This window comes from Uranotaenia lowii, chromosome 1 (assembly GCF_029784155.1).
Source record: "Uranotaenia lowii strain MFRU-FL chromosome 1, ASM2978415v1, whole genome shotgun sequence".
Classification (NCBI taxonomy): Eukaryota; Metazoa; Arthropoda; class Insecta; order Diptera; family Culicidae; genus Uranotaenia; species Uranotaenia lowii.
The window spans coordinates 179,530,873-179,550,283 of NC_073691.1; the positions used below are offsets into that span (position 1 = coordinate 179,530,873).

The 19,411-nt window shown below is 40.5% G+C and overlaps 1 protein-coding gene across 2 annotated transcripts in view; it reads left to right on the top strand.

The window, feature by feature from the left end:
• LOC129738653 (growth hormone secretagogue receptor type 1) overlaps positions 1 to 19,411 on the top strand; it is a 178,459-nt gene that overhangs the window by 72,034 nt on the left and 87,014 nt on the right. For both annotated transcript variants that reach the window (XM_055729911.1, XM_055729904.1), the window contains exon 3: positions 6,492 to 6,672. In XM_055729911.1, the coding sequence (XP_055585886.1) occupies positions 6,492 to 6,672 (181 nt within the window). The remainder of the gene's footprint in view (positions 1 to 6,491; positions 6,673 to 19,411) is intronic.

Genomic DNA, 19,411 nt, shown 5'->3' on the forward strand with positions numbered 1-19,411 from the left:
GCTGCATCGTTCCCAAGAAACACGAAAGTTCTATCAGAAACTCAACGCATCCCGCAAAGGCTTCATGCCGCAAGCCGAAATGTTTCGGGATATTGACGGAGCTATGGAAAATCAGGGACGATTTCGGGTGAATTGTCGTGTTCATTCGAATCGCGCAGGGGTCTTCGACAAGGTGATGGTCTATCCTGCATGATGATCAACGTGGCGCTAAAAGGTGTTATTCGACGAGCTGTGGGCGAAATGCAGGACACGATTTTCAACAGATCCAGTCAACTTATCTGCTTTGCCGATGACATTGATGTAGTCGGCAGATCATCTGCGGCGGTGGAGGAGACCTATCGCAAACTGAAACAAGAAGCAGGAAGGATTGGGTTGATAATTAATACGTCCAAGACGAAGTACATGCTGCCCTGCGGATCCGAGACCGACCGAACCCGCTTGTCCAGTAATAACAAGGTCACGATTGACGGCGACGAGCTGGAGATAATCGAAGACTTTGTCTATCTCGGCTCACTGGTCCGCATACATTGCCCTGAAGAGCTGTCGTTTCAAGTACTGCTGATTATCATACCGCTTCATCAACGCATCCCAAGTTATGATATAGTTGCCGTCTCTACGTTCACGGACTCGAAAGGTTTCTTGGCTTCGCCTTCTGGACTCTGTAGCAGGTACTGCAGCTTGCAACCGCTGGGACATCTGGATTCGAGCGCACCATGGACTTAAACGTGTCTCGGAACGACAACCATCGCGAAAAATCACCATCGAACCTCGGCAAATCTATTTTGGGCAGGCGCAGGTGAAACATAGCTGTGCTGGTTGGTGCGGTCGGCTCTGCTGATGTAGAACTGCTCAACCTTTCCGGGATGTTGTTCAACAGGAATGCTTTCACCTCACAAAACCTTTCCACGATGGTCGATCTCTCAGCCAAACGCATTTCAAGCCGATCTGGTCCATCCCACTTCTCGATGACAGTTTGCGTTTTCTGGAACTGTTCGTAGATCCGATCAACTAAATCTTGTCGAACTTGAAGGCGCCCAACATCTCGATCCACGTTGAATTCCCTCGTCAATCTTTCAACATCCGATAAATTTGTCAGAATGGCTTGCGACGAATGATGGCATCCTCCACTCTATCGTCTGACTTGGTTTTCGGCATGTTGGAATACACTGACATTCAACAAAAAACTAAATTTAGGTTTGGTAACAAACAAGATTTGAACCGCGATCCTTCGAGATGATAGCAAAAAACGCTGCCACGAGGCCACGTGACAAACTACCAACTTTCGTAGAACAACGGGATCTAGATCAAGAGGAGGTACGGGATCGTGATTGGTCAAAGAAATTACAGGAAGCAGAGTACAGCAATAACCGTCGTCACGCAACTCCATCAACACTGAAGAATGGAGATATTGTGGTTGCAAAACGAATCGCGAGGGACAATAAACTTTCAACTACTTTTGGACCTGAAGAATTTGTCATCACTGAAATAAACGGAACCGGTGCAACTTTACGTTCTTCGGATACTGGCCGTATCTACCACCGGAATGTAGCACATCTGAAACCAATAGTTCCACAAACGAATCCGGGGTTGACTGAAGCAGAGCAGGGAAATTGTGACGAATACAGAGAAGATGCGGTGAACGAAGATGAACACAAACGGCCTTCGAGGACTCATCAAAAACCAGCATATCTAAAAGAATACTTAACGTGTTAATTAATAAATAAATTAATAAAAAAAATAAAGTGAAGGAGGAATGTAGTGTATTGAGCTTAGAACTTAAATGTATAATAATAAACTTACAATGAGCGTGTATTGAAGGATAGGAAAACTGGCAACAATGCCAACACGGACTCGGCAGTTCTTGTCTAGCCGAAGTTACGTGCGGTCACTTTTTAGATGCGTTCCGTTCTATCGCAAGTAATAAACTAGATAGTTTCGAGAACTAAATACGGAGTCATTCTTCTAAGTCCGAAACCCAACATAGATGACTAAAATACGAAGTGATAATAAGCTTTCCTAGAATACCTGCAAGGGTAGCCAGCGAGCGGCCAGCAGTGAAGGCATGTTAATTGTTACTCAGAAACTTTACGAAACGGCATATAGATAAAATATACTTTAAAATACTAGCGGTTTAAGCATTTGAGTTAGTTTTAAGTATTTGTTGCTTAAATATTCTTTGCGTGTACCTGTAGACATCGTCATCGAAAATTAATGTAAACAAACCAAGAAAAGTTGTGAAAAGTTCACTTTTATTTTCGCCATCGTGCTCGTTAATTTTCCCGCGTGTTGTTCCTGTTCTGGTCTTGGTTGAAGATTTCGTTTCGGATTGATTAGCTGCTGTCTGATCCTTCAATCTCCAGACATCAGGTCAGTAGTTCGAGTCGGCCGAGGAGTTTGCAAGCGAGCCAAACCACATGACATTTACCAGTTTCACTCCCCTAGAAATCCACCCTCAACCAGGAATAATCCACCGTCAACACTATCGATCAAAACGTCTCTAGAACCGGTAAGTGAATGATTACTAAGCCCAAGCCTGCTTCGGTCTGATGACAACATTGGTCGCTGTAAAGAAAAGGTGAAGAAGAATAAGAACAAAGTAAGTACTAGCGCTAGTCAGAAGAAGAAGTAGTGAAGTAAAAGGAAGAAGAAGCTGCAGTTAAGTAAGAAGAAGAAGCAATCAGATAGGAAGAAGAAGCAACAGTGCAGTTTTTTTAATAGTTTTGTAATCTTATTCATAAGTTAGTTTTAATATTAAGTCTGTATGACAGTAGTCAAAGACTCCAAATAAATAAAAGAAGAAGAATAGAATCGGAAGGATGAAGAAGAAGGCCTAATAAATCGAAAGAAGAAGAGAAGAGGCGGAATGGAAGAAGAAGAAGAAGGGGATGATGATTGTTTCGAGCAGAAGAAGAAGGAAGAAGAGATAGTATGCGGTCTAAAATAAAAATGAACATGAAATATAGTCTGTAAGCAACAAATTTGTTTTCGTTTTGTTTTGTGACGTAATTTTATGAATGTTTCAGTGATTTGTATTTCTTTCCCCACTGCTAGCCGGAAGTGAAGCAAGAGAACTCCAACATTAATTAAATTTCAAGTTTATTACTTTTAAGCATAAAATTAAACAAATGCTTGAGTTCATCTAGATATTTAATTGAATTGCTTCAACTGACTCTTAATGTGTGACAAATTCGTGGTAAGTAAATACAGTTGGACGGAGTTTTTTAAAAGTGAAGAAATTTACTTCTGAATTAAAACATTCTAGTTAGCGAGTTATCTTTAAGTTGATCTGAATTAAAATTTCAGTATAATAAATTATAAATTTCAACAATTTCCAAGCTACAAAAAATGAGTTGTTGGTTATATGCCCTTTTGTGATATTCGTTCACATTTCATATTAATATTAATTAATTCATATTAATAGGCTATTTGACGAACATTTTGGAACTTCAAGTCCATAGAAGGCTATTTGAGACCCAATTTGTAACTTTTATACTAAGTGAATGTGATTGACATGTTACAAAAAAGGCAATTTGTGGAACCTTTTGTTACTTTCATGCTTTCATTCGAGAAAATTTGGCTTCAATTTCTTTTGGAACCTTTGTTCAGTGCATTCAAACTTGAGAGGCACACGTTGAAGTAGATATGGGACTTTTGGTTGCTTGGGTGATCACTTTGACATGACAATTTTTATGCTGATATGAAATATTCTTGAAATAAAAAACAAAGTCTGCCTAAATTGTATTTTGTGCTACTTGTCCTTCTAAATAATTTTGAGTTGAATCTATTATATTTATAGTTGAATCTTAAAAAATCAACTACACTTTGATGATTGGTATAATTAGTTGAAATAATTAGAACAATAGTCGTCTTTGTTTGATACATTTCTCAGGCATTCTGAACATTATTTGATTTTTTCCCATTTTGATGTTACTGAACTTTATTTAACCTTGTTGAAAGGTGAAGTCAACAAAATCAACTTTTTTTCTACCAAGCCTAACGCCAAGTGTAATATGTTCGTATTTCTCTCTGGTATTTATTTACGTTGTCAAAAAGTACTTTGCACACTTAAGAAACACATCGAGCTGCATTAATTAGGCTTAATTTGATGGTCCATCAATTTCTCCAATCAGCTCGCACCACTTTAAGTAACTTAACTGCATCTCCGAAATGGCGAGTTTACACCACACACATTTGGAAGTTTTCTCATCCTAATTGATTTCCCAGTCAATTAAATACCGCAACAAAAGTGGAGAGCATCTTTTCGGTGAAACAATTAATCTTTTGCCCCCGGTCCCGGAATCTCGGTTCCGCAGCTTCCAAAGATCAGGAACAGGGCCACCAAATTTAAGCCGATTTGCTGTTGGTTTATTATTTGTTTACGGACTCTTACTACGGAAATGTATCAACATCAACAAACACCCTCCTCGAGGTAAATATTGATCTCGCTCGTTGCCTGTTTGCTAACCCCTACTCCTTTTCTGTTGTTTGTTCAACCAACATTCCAGAAGCACGTTAAAGCAAACACGAGATGCAACTTGTGCATCTTTGGCCAATGTTTTGATACAATTCGTGGACGACCAATTGGTGTATACAAAATTCGCAGCAAGCAAAGAGGATTTTCGATCCCGCAGATGTGCGTTCGAAAGTGTGATGGAATCCCATATCAGGCTTTTTTACTTCTGTTTAATGTTAACCACTGACTGCACTGACATGACACTTAGAACGAGAATGTGATCAGCCCTACCATCGGTATTGCGAACCTGTAAAAATTGACCAAAATGGTCTGCAGCAAAAATCAACATCTTATAAACCTGTTTAGCCTGATTGTATAGTCAAAATAACCGGATTTTTTACCGAACGACCGGTATTGTTGATCAGAAATGCCTGTAATTATTACCAAAAGGCCGATATTTAACCGAAAAATTATCAAAGCTCAGTAATATATACCAAAACACCAGAAAAGTTTCCCGAAATACCCGTGATAATTGCCGAAATACCTGAAATAATTTTGTCGGTATATTCTACCAGAAACTCAATTAGGTATTCCGGTAGAAAATTACCAACAAAATCACTGTTTTCGGTAACTTTTCACCGAAAACTGTAAAATTTTCGGTTTTATTACCATTTTTGAGCTTGGAGCTCGTCCAAAGTGACTGTTTTTTGTTGAAGCGTGTGAAGTAATACAACAGACGTAAGGATGCCAAATGGCGTTGAGAATTATGTGAAATTGAGTTCAAAAGCATAAAAAATGATTTTTTTTAAAAGAAACACAACCTGTCACAATTAAATGCATCGTGTTTGTGTGTGTGTGATTGATTAATTGACGTATTCGTTTTAGTGATGGGGGGGGGGGGGGAGGGGGTATCATGTCTTCTTTTATATTAAAAATCACCCTTGAAATTTTTTTGAAAAAAAAATAAAAAGTTATGCGTTGTTGTGCAATCAGGGAGTCTGAATTGTCATCGGTTAAAACACATACACTGGATTCTTTTTTTAAACGATCTTATTTTACACGGTTTTATTTTGAACGGCTTTTTTTAAACGATTTTCTCGAAATAAGACGATTTTTGAACATGTCAAAAACAGGTTCTACACATTCCCGCTTTTTGTCCAAACCACTGGTAAATTGGTAAATTGATTCGGACGTTGCTTTCTGACGGAAACATGGCCCGGAATGGCCACTTAGAGACTCTGCGGAAGTTCCGGAACAACCGTGGCTTAAAACCCAAAACAAAGCAATCCAAAACAAATCTTTGAGCTTCCCGGTTTCACTCAAATCACCTCAGAATGGTCTACCTGGTTGGGAATGATCGATTTACAGTCCAAGTTAGCCACTTTACTCAAAATGAGCGATGAATTTTGCCCGGTTGTTCCGAACTTTTTTTAAACGATTTCTTTTTTTTGCACGAACACAACAATCGTTTAAAAAAAGAATCCAGTGTATTGTAAACTGTATCACATTTATTAATGGTTCAATAACCGTTTGATTTTTTTTTTAAAGGAGTCTTTTGATTAGAAACCTGTATTAATTTCAGAAAATCACCACAATAGAGAAAAGTATATTTTCGAAATCATTTGTTATTCTCATCGTTCTCTGATTGTATCGATATTCCAGCGTCTTCCAAAAGTGAATCGAATCAAATGACGTATTTGCAGACATTGTTTGTTTACCCGATGTACTCCAAAGAAAACAGACGTATATCTGTACAAACTAATTGACTCCTCGGGAATCGAATCAAACATTCCGAAATCGGTATGGACGCGCTCCGCTTGAAAGCCCGTTGTCCGTTGTTTGCTGGATTTACTTATACCATGTTTGTGCATCCAGCAAACATCAGCCATCGAACGAAATCAACGAGAAGAAAAACCATTCCACAGAACAACAATAGCTACCCTGATTTTCGCATTCGTAGCGTCAAACAGTTGGATCAAATTTGTTGCTAATAGGATATCCGTTTCCGTCTTTCTTTTTTTTTCGTTTCTCCATCCAGGCAAAGCGGTCCCATTCGTGGAACTGACGGTGGCCCACGCCAGCGTGCTGACAATTTTGGCGATTTCCTTCGAGCGCTACTACGCCATCTGTGAGCCGCTGAAGGCCGGATATGTCTGCACCAAGGCACGCGCCCTGATGATTTGCCTGGCCGCCTGGACCGTGGCAGCAATTCTGACCAGGTATGTAGGACACCAAATTGGTGTGATTTTGTTAGTTATTAGATTTACTTTGACATTAACCCTATCATAAGTCTATGTGTCTGGGATTGTGCTTGGGTGTTGCTACTGATAAGGTGTTTGTTGAATGTAACATTATGTTGTGTTTGTATTGTTGTCATTTTTCATTGTAATTCTTGGAGAAAGTAGTGTTGGGAGGTCCTTTCCGGATTGAAAAAAATAAAAATTAAACAACTTAATGAAAACGGTCATACATGGTTTACGTCCTAGTTTCGTTATTGTCATAGGGATAGTGAGTCTTATCTTGGCACGCTTCTTCTTCTCGCATGTCACAATGCACTTTGGTAAATTAGAATTCCTGCTTTCCATCATATTACCATAAATGAATTCGTAGGTTCTAAAATATTGAGAGTGCGGCCCATATTTTCGTCGAAGGCCAACTGAAGGAACTATGAACGGCCAAGATTAGGAACAGAAGCCAAGGTTGAGAGCAGCTCGGTCGATAATATTAAGATCCGGAACTATACAGAGCAAAAAAGATGTAACGATGGACGATGTAATTTTTGGAGATGATGTAGTATTAGGGATTTCTGTTGCAATAATACATCCAAACGATGTACACAATGCGAATACGTCATGTGGTGTAGTCAAGTAGTCAATTCTTTTTCTAAATTGACGTTCAAATTGCATTCATTTCAAAAAGTAAGAAACGGATTACGGACCTCAGCTGTACTTGTTTGGCTTGTAAGTACTATCAAAATTAAATTAAAATGTAAGCAAACCTATAGCTTCGAATATATTTTCATTATTTTTCGTTTTTAGGAAATTGAACCCATTTGCATCAGCGAAACAAAATATATTGAATGGTTTCACACAGCCGTATACATCAAGACGATTCAATATTAAGTAACATTTGCGGCTTAAGTTATATGCAGTTATTGGATGTAATATCGCAATACTTGTTTTGCCGTGTAGTGTTCACTACCAAACTATTTGACAACTGAGCCAAACTGTTGAAAAATCTAGAAGCGGAAATTTCCTTTAACGAATTTAAAAATTGGCACAAAACCCTGGCTAGATTCCACAGAGGAATAAAAATTATGTTGATTTTTCAGAATCAAATATTCAATTTTCCCATACAAACCTTAAAGTTCATATTTACTCATGTAAACGTTTCTTAAAAATTCTGCAAAAAGTCGAGGATGAGTTTTGAGCCAAAACGAAGGGTTTTAAATAGACCCCAGGGTTTGAGAAATTCAAAATGACCCCAAATCGACTCAGTTTAATGTAGTAGTTCCCAAGTTCACTCTCAAGTTACCGATAAAAAAAACAAATAGAATAACTAGCTGTCACTCAAGTTTTCCATTTGGGAAAACCGTTCATTGAACGTTTAATATGTTTATCTTCTCATAGCATGATTTCTTTTATTCAATTTGTTTTCAAGTTTTCTGCAGATTCCGTAACTACTGCACAGCAGATTGATTTAAATCGCTCAGGCTAATTTAATCGGTTCTTCATGAACAAATTCAACTTAGTTGAGGCTGACCGAGAAGTCGACAAAGAAAAAACCACAAGGAGGCGGAAAAGAGAACAAATAATTGAATGACATCCTCGGGTGGAAGATGAACATATCTTGCTTTTTGCAGGAACAGAAAACCCCTCATTTTGCGGATGTTTTCTCCACTTATTTACTCAGTGGCAAATAAGAATGAGAGACAGCAGATGAAGTCAAGACCAATGATTGATGATTTTCTGTTGATCCATGGATGATTTTTTCTTCTATTGAAGGGAAATTTTGGTTTTCAATGCTTTCTCAACCGAGAAAGGACACCGAAATAAAATGGGTTTTTGTCATCCAAACTCTTTTTGAATTTTTGATTGTTCTGAAGATGATGATTGAAAGTTTTGTCTTTTTAAACTGAAAACAAATTACGAAAACCTATTTTCTTTTTTTACTTTTTTTTTTTTTTTTCATTTGTGGGGTTTAATTTTTTTTCTTTTGGTGTAAAAAGCATAGCGATGTTTTGACTGCTTCTAGCAACGATGTCCAGACTCGTCCTTAAACTGTCTGGTAGCGTTAGAGATCTGCTCTTGACTTGACAGGTTTACCCCTATCTTTTGATTGGTCCAAAAAAGTCCTGATCCAGTCCGATTCGTGTTAGTTGTCTAGCAAAACAGAAGCATTGATGGATTTTTTTAAATTTAGAACGTTTTATTATCATTCAGGATACAATCAATACATTTTACTTTAATTCTTATTTATCACTTCTGCGTGTGATTTTACAAAAACATTAGTATTTGGAATAGAATACAGAAATATGATCATACTTCACCAAACGTTAGGCTTAACAAATCGTGTCATTTTTATTTACGAATCGTGTCCCTGACCCACTTCCGACCGTCCGGCTTGTTCGGGCACGTTTTTCGCATTCACGCCTCCCGGAAGGAAACCGGAGATAAACGTGCTCCGGCATTTGTCACACCAAGAGAGCGTGAGTGGTCTATGTCCACGAAACTGATCCCCGTCTATCAGAAGGGGGGCTGATGTAACCGAAAATCATGAAACGGAAAAAAAAAGTCCTCATCACTTTGACTAAGGACACACTTCATTCACTTTGTGTGCCTTTGCGCGCCCGTAATGAGATGGGTAATTTAGCAGTCTTATATTTTCGCTTCAACACAAAAGGGGGTGCCATCGTTTGGCAGCTGATAAGTAGTAATAACGAGCAAAAAAAAATGGCACATCGGAACAGTGACGCCCAGGATTGCAGAAGTTGATTCAATATTATGATGCCCTGGCCAAAAAAAAATAAACATGAGACAATTTCTATGCTTTGTAGGTTTCTGATTGACCATGAAGAGAACGCATTCGTGTCCTTTTTGTTTGGAGGTGTCTTGAGATGTGTCCTATTTTCTTCCTTCTACCAAATTTACCACTTGAGAATTGTATGATATCATCACTTAGATGTAAAAATTTGGTAATAAGTCAAGTTTCAAGTCGTAGTCGAATATGTATAGGGTACTGTCAGCGGCCGCGGCTTAGAGGTGAGAGCGTGAGTGTACTGAGTTTGTCCTCTACTGCAGAGGTGAGTAACCTTTTGAAGCAACGGGCTACTTTTAAGCAGGGGTGTCAGGTGTCCTGATTTATCAGGATTTGTCCTGATTTTCGAGAGACCGTCCTGATTTTTCAAAAACGCTTGAATTGTCCTGGTTTTTGAAAAATGGCCCTTAAAATGTCCTGATATGTCCTGATTTTTTTAAAATATCCAAATCATATCTAAATTTATTGTTAAATGATGAGAACATCAAACAAATTGTAAATAAAATAGTTTAACCAGTTGAACCAATGAGATTCTTTGATTCAAATGACATTTAAATGAGGTTTTTCGATGTTATCTGCAGGCCAGCCAAAGTTATTCTCGCTTCAGTTTCATAATTCGAGGCGTCTTCAGCATCTATATTTTGCCTTTAGTTATTCAATCTAAGCAGAACTGCATTTTGTTTTCACCAATTTGGAGGTGTCCTGAAAAATCCTGATTTTTTCTTCGTGGTGTCCTGATTTTTGACAAAACGACCTGGCACCTCTGCTTTTAAGTCGCATCAATGGCGTCAACTCGAAAGCGCCCTTGCTGGCTGAAATAGAAGCGACAATCAGAGACATGAAATCCTGGGATCGATTGCATCCCTGCTGAAATGCTGAAAGCCGACCTTGTCGTGTCAGCAAAAATGTGTCTTTTCGCTGACATTTGGGATACTGCAACACTCCCGGCCGACTGGATGCAGAGTATCCAGTCTGCTAACGTTGGTAACTGGCGCTACATAACGTTGATCTGTACAACCCTCAAAGAACTCTGCAAAGTGATCTTGAACAGAATCCAGGAAAAAATCGACACTACACTCCAAAAACCATTTTGGTTCGAACCGATGCGATGGTGTTTTTCGTCATCACTTCCAATTAAAAGTTTCATGGACCTTAAGAATATGGATTTTTTTCTGTGCCCATTTTCGAAAAGATAACACGGGTAGTACTACAAAAAATCTAATAACTGGTCGCAGTGATCTCTTTACAACAAAAAGTGAAATGTGTAGGGTAAACGTACCCATAATTGAGGCTAAGGCATGGTTTATTCGTTATGAAGGAATTTCAGCCTTACTGTATCGTACAACTTCGCAAGCCGTTTGCTGCATAGGCTTGCTTACTTGCCTAGAGTATTCCGTCTCACGACATAACTTGACGAACATAATTCCTAAAATTCACTCGGTCCATGGCAACCGTTCTCCAATTTCTCGGGCACCCCACGTTCGCCAGATCACGCTCCACTTTGTCTAACCACCTTTGTGGTGGATGCGGCCCTGCCGTAATGCGCACAGCGCAATGATTTTTAAGAGCTTTCAATTTTCCCTGTATTACTTGAAAGAGGGTTTCTACTTGCTCCCTTTTCTTAAAGAGAGTTATTTTTTGATACTCTCTGTTGGGTGCTTTTCTCAAGTTTTTCAAAATTGTTATTAGTTTCCCCAACAGATTCTCGAGCTCAAATTTGTCATCTTCCATACATCCCGATTAGAAGAGCATATCAAAATAAAAACTTAAACATATCTCAACGAGATATTTATATCAGTTAGAATATTGTTCTTACAATTTTCGACTCTTCGTTTCTTGGATATTGGTTATACCTTATTTTGATTGGCATTCTTGAATAGGATCGAACTCACTTTCAACGATAATGACTTTGTTTCAAATTGTTATAATATATTATAATTGTATCTTTCCATGAAACACGGACATCGAATTCAACGGCATAAACCGTACTTTAATGAGCTTTGCTCAGCCGATTCATAGAATTGAATCAAATTTCGAGAAGAAAGAAAAAGAAAAAGTTAGCATTCAACAGATTTGTAAAAAATTCTCCGATATATTTTTACTTACAGGAGACAAATTAACGTATGCTAATATTTTCGAACAGAGTATCCCTTTGAAACCAGGAACATCTCCCGTATATAAAAAACCTTATCGAATTCCTCATAGTCAACAAAAAGTTGTCGAGGAAGAAGTAGAAAAGATGCTACAAAACGACATAATTGAAGAAGCATCATCACCATGGTCAGCGCCTGTCCTTTTAGTTCCAAAAAAGGCAGACGAAAATGGCCAAAAGAAATGGAGATTAGTGGTAGACTATCGGGCTCTTAACGAAAATGTTAAAGACGATAAGTTTCCACTACCAAATATTACTGATATTCTTGATTCATTGTCAGGAGCTATTTATTTTTCGCATCTTGACTTGAATCAAGGTTACTATCAAATGCTGGTTGACCCTAAGGATAGAGATTGCACAGCATTCTCCACCAATAAAGGTCAATATCGCATGAAAAGATTGCCAATGGGATTAAAAATAAGTCCCTCAGCTTTTTCACGATTAATGACAATCGCGATGTCAGGTTTGAATTACCAAAAATGTTTTGTGTATTTAGATGATCTGATTGTTTTTGGTAAAAACATTGAAGATCACAATAAAAATCTTCATGAAGTTTTTCAACGACTAAGGGAGTCAAATTTGAAACTGAATGCTAAAAAGTGTGAATTTTTGAAAACACAAATATTATATTTAGGATTTGTAGTGTCAGATAAAGGAATATCGCCCGATCCGTCCAAAATTGATGTTGTAAAAAATTACCCGAAGCCTACAAAGTCAGACGAATGCAAACGATTTGTGGCATTTGCCAATTACTATCGGCGACATATAAAGAATTTCTCACAGATTGCCTACCCATTAAATAGGTTGACACGGAAAAATGTACCATTCGAGTGGAGTGAAGAACAAGAAACAGCTTTTCAAACACTTAGGAGTAAACTGATTAGCGCGGAAGTATTAGAGTTTCCAGATTTTTCGGAACAAAATGTATTCGAAGTAATCACGGATGCATCAAAGTATGGTTTGGGAGCGGTATTACAAAACAGCTCCGGAAAACCAGTGGCGTATGCTAGTAGGATGCTCAACTCTGCCGAACAAAATTATTCGACTATCGAGAAAGAGTTGCTAGGGGTCGTATGGGCAGTCCGACATTTTAGACCATATTTATATGGCAGAAAATTTAAAATATTTACGAATCATCGTCCCCTTGTTTATTTGTTCAGTATGACAGATCCTTCTAGTAGATTAACCAAATTTCGATTAGCACTAGAGGATTACTCATTTGAAGTATTTTATAAGAAGGGAACGGATAATGCAGCTGCAGACGCATTATCTAGAATCTCTTCTGATGAATTAAAACAAATAAGCAAAGTTCATGATAACGAATGTATGATAACAACCAGGTATCAAGTACGCCAAAAGTTACAAAAATTGGAAAAAGAAAACAAGGAAGTTCCTGTCGATAGGATTGATCACCCTTCGATAGTTGAACTACTTAAGAAACCACAAGACTCATTAGAGTTAGAATTTCGGAAAAAGCCTAAGTGTGGAGAAATCAAAGCTAAGGAATGTGTCGGAACCGAGTTGTGCTATTATGTCCCGAAAAGTGGAAAAATAATTTTTAACTGCGCAAAATACGTACAAGAAGAAGTAACTATGGAGGACCGAAAAGTAAAGCTAGACATCATGTTCAGGCAGTTGTCAGCAGAATTAAAGTCCTTATGCAAAATAATTAAACAAAGTTCAGTGGTTATCGTACTAAGTGACGATAATCCAATAGCAAAACTATACGTTGAATTTATAAAGAAGAATAAAATACGGGATCCCAAATTAATCATTATTAGAAGCGCGCAAATGATAACAAAACAAGAGGATAAAGAAAGAATATTGAATAATTTCCACATTGGCAAAACAGCAGGGCACATAGGCATACAGAGGATGTATAAGACGATACGTCAACACTATTACTGGAAAGGTTTAAAATCTGACGTAGAAAATTTTGTAAACAAATGCATTATGTGCAAAAAGACAAAGCACCATAAGACAATGAAGCAACCATTGGAAGTGACTACAACAGCTAGACATTCCATGGAAAAGCTTTATTTGGATTTGGTAGGTCCGCTACCAAGGGACCACCATGGAAAAGAATATATTTTGACCGTTCAGTGCGAACTAAGTAAATTCATTATTGCTAGACCTATCGGGGACAAGCGAGCTAAAACCGTAGCTCAAGCGTTTGTGGAGGCTGTAATTTTAATTTTCGGCATTCCAAAAACAATTGCGACAGATAGAGGAGCTGAGTTTATAGCACAGGTCATGAAGGACGTGGCAGATTTACTAGGAATTGAAAAAATTACTAGTACTGCTTACCATCATGAATCCATTGGGGCTCTCGAGAACTCGCATAAAACTTTGGGAAATTTCTTGAGGGTTAACCTAAGAAATCAGCCTTTTACATGGTCAGAATGGATACCATTTTGGACATTTATGTATAACACAACTGTCCATTCTAGCCATAATTATTCCCCGTTTGAATTACTGTTCGGAAGGAAATGTATTCTTCCCTCACTGATACAGAATGAAATAGAACCTATGTATAATTTTGAAGATTATGCAAAGGAGCTTAAGTATCGAATACAAAAAGGAAATGACGATGCTAGGAAAACATTAATACAAAGCAAAGTTATACAAAGTGAGGAATCCGAAAAGGGTGCAAAAAGAATTGTACTTCAAGAAAATCAAAAAATTTTCATAAAGAAGGAAGACAACACTAAACTTGACGACATTAATGAAGGTCCATACGAGGTTGTACAAGACCTTGGACCAAACATTTTAATAAAGCGAAACGGAAAGCTAGAAACAATACATAAAAACAGAACAGTCCTCTTCAAGGATGGACTGTAGCGGGCGTGTGGTGGATAAGGTATAATATTAATGAAAATATTCAGATTAGGTTAATTAAGTTAGGATTAGGATTAGGATAATTAGGTTCATAAATAGATCATATTCAGATTTAAAAATAGTGCATATTTAGGATCAGAGATAGTTTGCTATTTTCATTAGTTTATAAATGATTTCACTAAAGTAGAATATATAACAAACAAGAATTTCACTAACAAAAACACTTTTATAAATTCATTAATATTTTACTATACTATACAATATAAAATATCGAAGTAAAAATACAAATAATAAGTTTTTTCAAAGTTATAATGTTAATAAAAATTATAAGTTAGGAACTTAAAATTTTTATATAATAAGATAGGGCGTGTGGTGGATGCGGCCCTGCCGTAATGCGCACAGCGCAATGATAAACCCTAAAACTGCAAGATCAGCATAAGGCGCGCTCACGCCACTCGACCTATGTAGGGCGATCGCGTTTATGCTGATCCACGCAAAAAGGGGCACGTAGCCACCACCGACAGCGAGGCCTCGGTAGGAAATAAAATAATGAATAAACTGATTCTACTGGTAGCATTAATCGGGTGTAGATGATTTTATTACCAGGAAGATATCACGGCAAAGTAATAAGTTACGGTGGTTCGGACATTACACCTTGCTCGTTGCGCCCCCGCTCGTCTTGTTCCTATCGGATTCGTAGCGAACACTGTTTTGCAGGACAGTGGTCCGGCATTCTCGCAACATGTCCCGCCCAGCGTATCCGGCCAGCTTTCACCACCTTCTGGATACTGGGTTCGCCGTAGAGTCGCGCGAGCTCGTGGTTCATCCTTCGCCTCCACACTCCGTTCTCCTGTACGCCGCCAAAGATGGTTCTCAACACTCGTCGCTCGAATACTCCGAGTATATGCAGGTCCTTCTCGAGCAATATCCATGTCTCGTGCCCGTAGAGAACAACCGGTCTAATGAGCGTCATACACAGGTTACACTTCGTGCGAGGGCTAAGTCTTCTTGACCGCAGTTGCTTGTGAAGTCCACAGTAGGCACGATTTCCGCTGATAATTCGCCGCCGAATCTCACGGCTGGTGTCATTGTCTGCCGTCACCATTGAGCCGAGATAGACAAAGTCTTCGACTCTCTCCAGCTCGTCGCCGTCGACTGTGACTTTTTTTTTTGCTGGACAAGCGGGTTCGATCGGTCTCGGATCCCCAGGCCAGCATGTATTTCGACGTACTTGTACTTGGACGTATTAATCATCAACACAATCCTTCCTGCTTCGCGTTTCAGTTTGCAGTAGATCTCCTCCACCGCCGCAGATGATCTTCAGACTATATCAATGTCATCGGCAAAGCACATAAGTTGACTGGATCTGTTGAAAATCGTGCCCCGCATTTCGCCCACCACTCGTCGAATAACACCTTCTAGCGCCACGTTGAACATCATACAGAATAGACCATCACCTTGTCGAAGCCTCCTGTGCGATTCGAATGAACTCGATAATTCACCCGAAATTCGCACACAGCACTGCGTTCCATCCATCGTCGCCTTGATCAGTCTGATCAGCTTCCCGGAAAAGCCGTTCTCGTCCATGATTTTCCATAATCTCGTTACGGTCGATCGTGTCGTATACGGTTTCGAAGGCGATGAATAGATGGTTCACGGCATTTTTGGAGGATTTGCCGTAATGTTAATATCTGGTCCGTCGTTGACCGTCCCTCTATGAAGCCAGTCTGATGACTTCCCACGAATCTGTTCGCTTGTGGCGTTAGGCGACGGAGTAGGATTCGGGACAACACTTTGTAGGCGGCATTGAGGACAGTGATCGCTCGGTAGTTCTCTCAGTCCAATTTGTCGTCCTTCTAGTAGATGGGGCATACAACCCCCTCCTTCCACTCCTCCGGCAGCTGTGCTATGTCCCAGATCCGAACTATCAACCGGTGTAGGCAATCGGCCAACTTGTCCGGGCCCATTTTGATGAGTTTAGCTGCGATGCCATCCTTCCCAGCCGACTTGTTTCTATTCAGCTGGCGAATGGCTTCCTTAACCTCACTCATCGTTGGGAGTGGCTCCTCTACGTCGTTGGCTACGCCGGCGATGTAACTTCCCCCACCTTCTTGATCTCCTGCATGTGTGCCGTTCAGATGTTCATCGAATTGCTGCTTCCACCTTTTGATCACCTCACGATTGTCCGTCAGGATGCCCCCGTCCTTATCCCGGCTCATTTCGGCTTGCGGCACGAAGCCTTTGCGGGATGCGTTGAGTTTCTGTTAGAACTTTCGTGTTTCTTGGGAACGATGCAGCAACTCCAGCTCCTCGAGGAGGACCTCCTCCAGGCGGCGCTTTTTCTCCTGGAAAATTCGAACTCGCTGCCTCTTCCGCTGTCGGTGATTTTCCACATTTCGACGGGTGCCTCTTTGCACTACTGCCGCCCGCGCGGAATTTTCTACGTCCATCACTCTCCTACACTCCTCGTCGAACCAGTCGTTCCGTCGAGATCGCTCCACATAACCGATGACGTTCTCTGCAGCATTGTTGATGGCTGTTTTGATGGTATCCAAACAGTCCTCGAGAAAGGCTTCGTCAAGCTCGCCCTCTGCCGGCAGCACTGCTTCGACCGATTGCGCGTAGCCTGCAGCGACCTCAGGTTGCTTAAGTCGTGCGATATTTAACCGAGGCAGGCGCCGATTTCGCGTGTTGTTTACTACGGAGAGTTTTGGGCGCATCTAGTGATCCGACTCGATGTTGGCGCCTCGACAGGATATGACGTCGATGATGTCCGAGAAGTGCCGGCTGTCATTCAAAACGTGGTCGATCTGTGATTGCGTTTGATACGGTGATCTCTATGTGTACTTGTATGGGAGGCGGTGCTGGAAAAAGGTACTACGTACGGCCATTCGTTTTGAGGCGGCGAAATCAATAAGTCTGAGGCCGTTTTCGTTGGTCAGCTGGTGCGCACTGAACCTTCTAATTGTCGGTTTGAATTCCTCCTCCTGACCGACCTGAGCGTTCAAATCCCCGATGACGATCTTGATATCATGTTTTGGGCAGCGGTCGTATTCACGCTCTAGCTGCGCGTAAAATTCGTCTTTGTCGTCACCGGTACTTCCGAGGTGAGGGCTGTGCGGGTTGATGATGGTGATGTTGAAGAACCGGCCCTTGATTCTCAACCGGCACATTCGTGAGTTGATCGGCCACCACCCGATCACGCGCTTTTGCATCTTTCGCATCACTATATAAGCTGTTCCAAGCTCGTGTGTGTTGCCGCAGCTCTGGTAGATGGCACGACCATCTGGGTACGTTCGTACCGTGGAGCCCTTCCAGCATACCCCCTGCAACGCTACGATGTCGATTTTGGGTACTGCCCACAAAATTTAGAGATCGGCAGTTCCCTGTTCCAAGTTTCCAATCGCTAGTCTCTTTCCGTCGCGTGGGTCTTTGCCGATTTCTATCCGAAAATTGTTGTTCGTTGTTCGTTACTTATGTTTTATGTAGTCACGGGCTCGCACGGCCCACAGCTAACCCTACTATCTCGCAGGAGGACCATCGTGTTGTTGCTGTTTTGGGTCCCGAACACCACCAGGACGTTGTTGCACTCCGCACGCCGCCCCTGACATGGAGAATAGACGCGTACGAAGCCCCCTAACTCAGTTTGCATGCGACCAAAGCATCCACCGGGGTTGGGTACCCGATCTCCGCTAAGGTTGCTCGCACCCCAGCTAGCACCACGGGGAGGTAGAGAATCGGAGTTGCAGACAAGAGGTGATATGACCACTACCCGAAGGTTGGATGCATAGGATCTCGAGTTGCACATTGTCTACCGTTCACTAGCCACACTTTACATTGTAACCGTCTGTTACATGTTTTTGTGTGGCTCCGCCAAAAAATCAAGCAATCCCTGTCCTTTACGGAAAAACAACAAATTTCACCCAAAAGAACGGCTAACTTCACCCATCCCAACTGTCATTCCGCACAAGCACTCTCTTTCTCTGAGCGATCCATAGGCGTCGGGCTCAACCAGGGTCGTCGCGGGGAAGTGTGGGCACCCAGAGAACGACGCACCATGTAATTTCACTGGATGTATGGGCGTCGGCCAAAATTGTAGGTCTCGCGAATTTTGGCATCACCAAGCATGTTCTTTCTGTCTGTGATCTCGTTAAAGAAAAGTAGTGCGCGTCTTGTGTCGTTAAAGTAAAAATTTATTAAATTGTATGGTGTAAATTGATTGATCATTTCTACTTATTCTAGAGTACAAAAACAAAAACACATTAAAAGTACAATGATTAGTACAGTGTAAATTAAAAATGCGGAAAAATAGTACGGTTAGTAAAATAAGAACGAAACATTGAAGTCGAAAAGCACATGTTAAAAGTTTTATGTAAATTTGTTATAGCCAAAGAATCGTTAAAAGAACAACACATTGTAAACGTAAGCCGAACAAAACAAGTTTAAAAGAAAAGGTAAATGTTTGTGTGTAAAACAAAACAATTAGTGAACCACGTGGACAATTTTATTACAAGTCGCTGGTATTATAACCTTACTTGGCAGGTCCAAGAGGGCCTTTTCTTGTTCGCATGCTTTTTCTCCAGCAACATCGTCCAGCTAGAACGCACAGCGCCACTAGAAACCCAAATCCAGAAGCAGACAGAAGAGACCACAACCCTAATCTTGCTCGCCACTTCAAGGTTGTCGACTAAGCCCTCCCGGTGCTTGGCTCAAAGCCGAGATCATCAACAACAAGTTCCAGGCTCTTCCGGGACGCCGGAAAGAGGCCTGCTGAAGCTACCTTCGTCGTTGAAAACAGCCACACCAACTTTCGAGGGAATTCCGTCGACTCAACTTAGTTCTGGCTTACCAACATCGTTCAACGGTTCCGCTGCATGCTGCAGCTAAGTGCAAAGAAGAAACCTAACCGCAAGTATGCTAAAATGAAAATG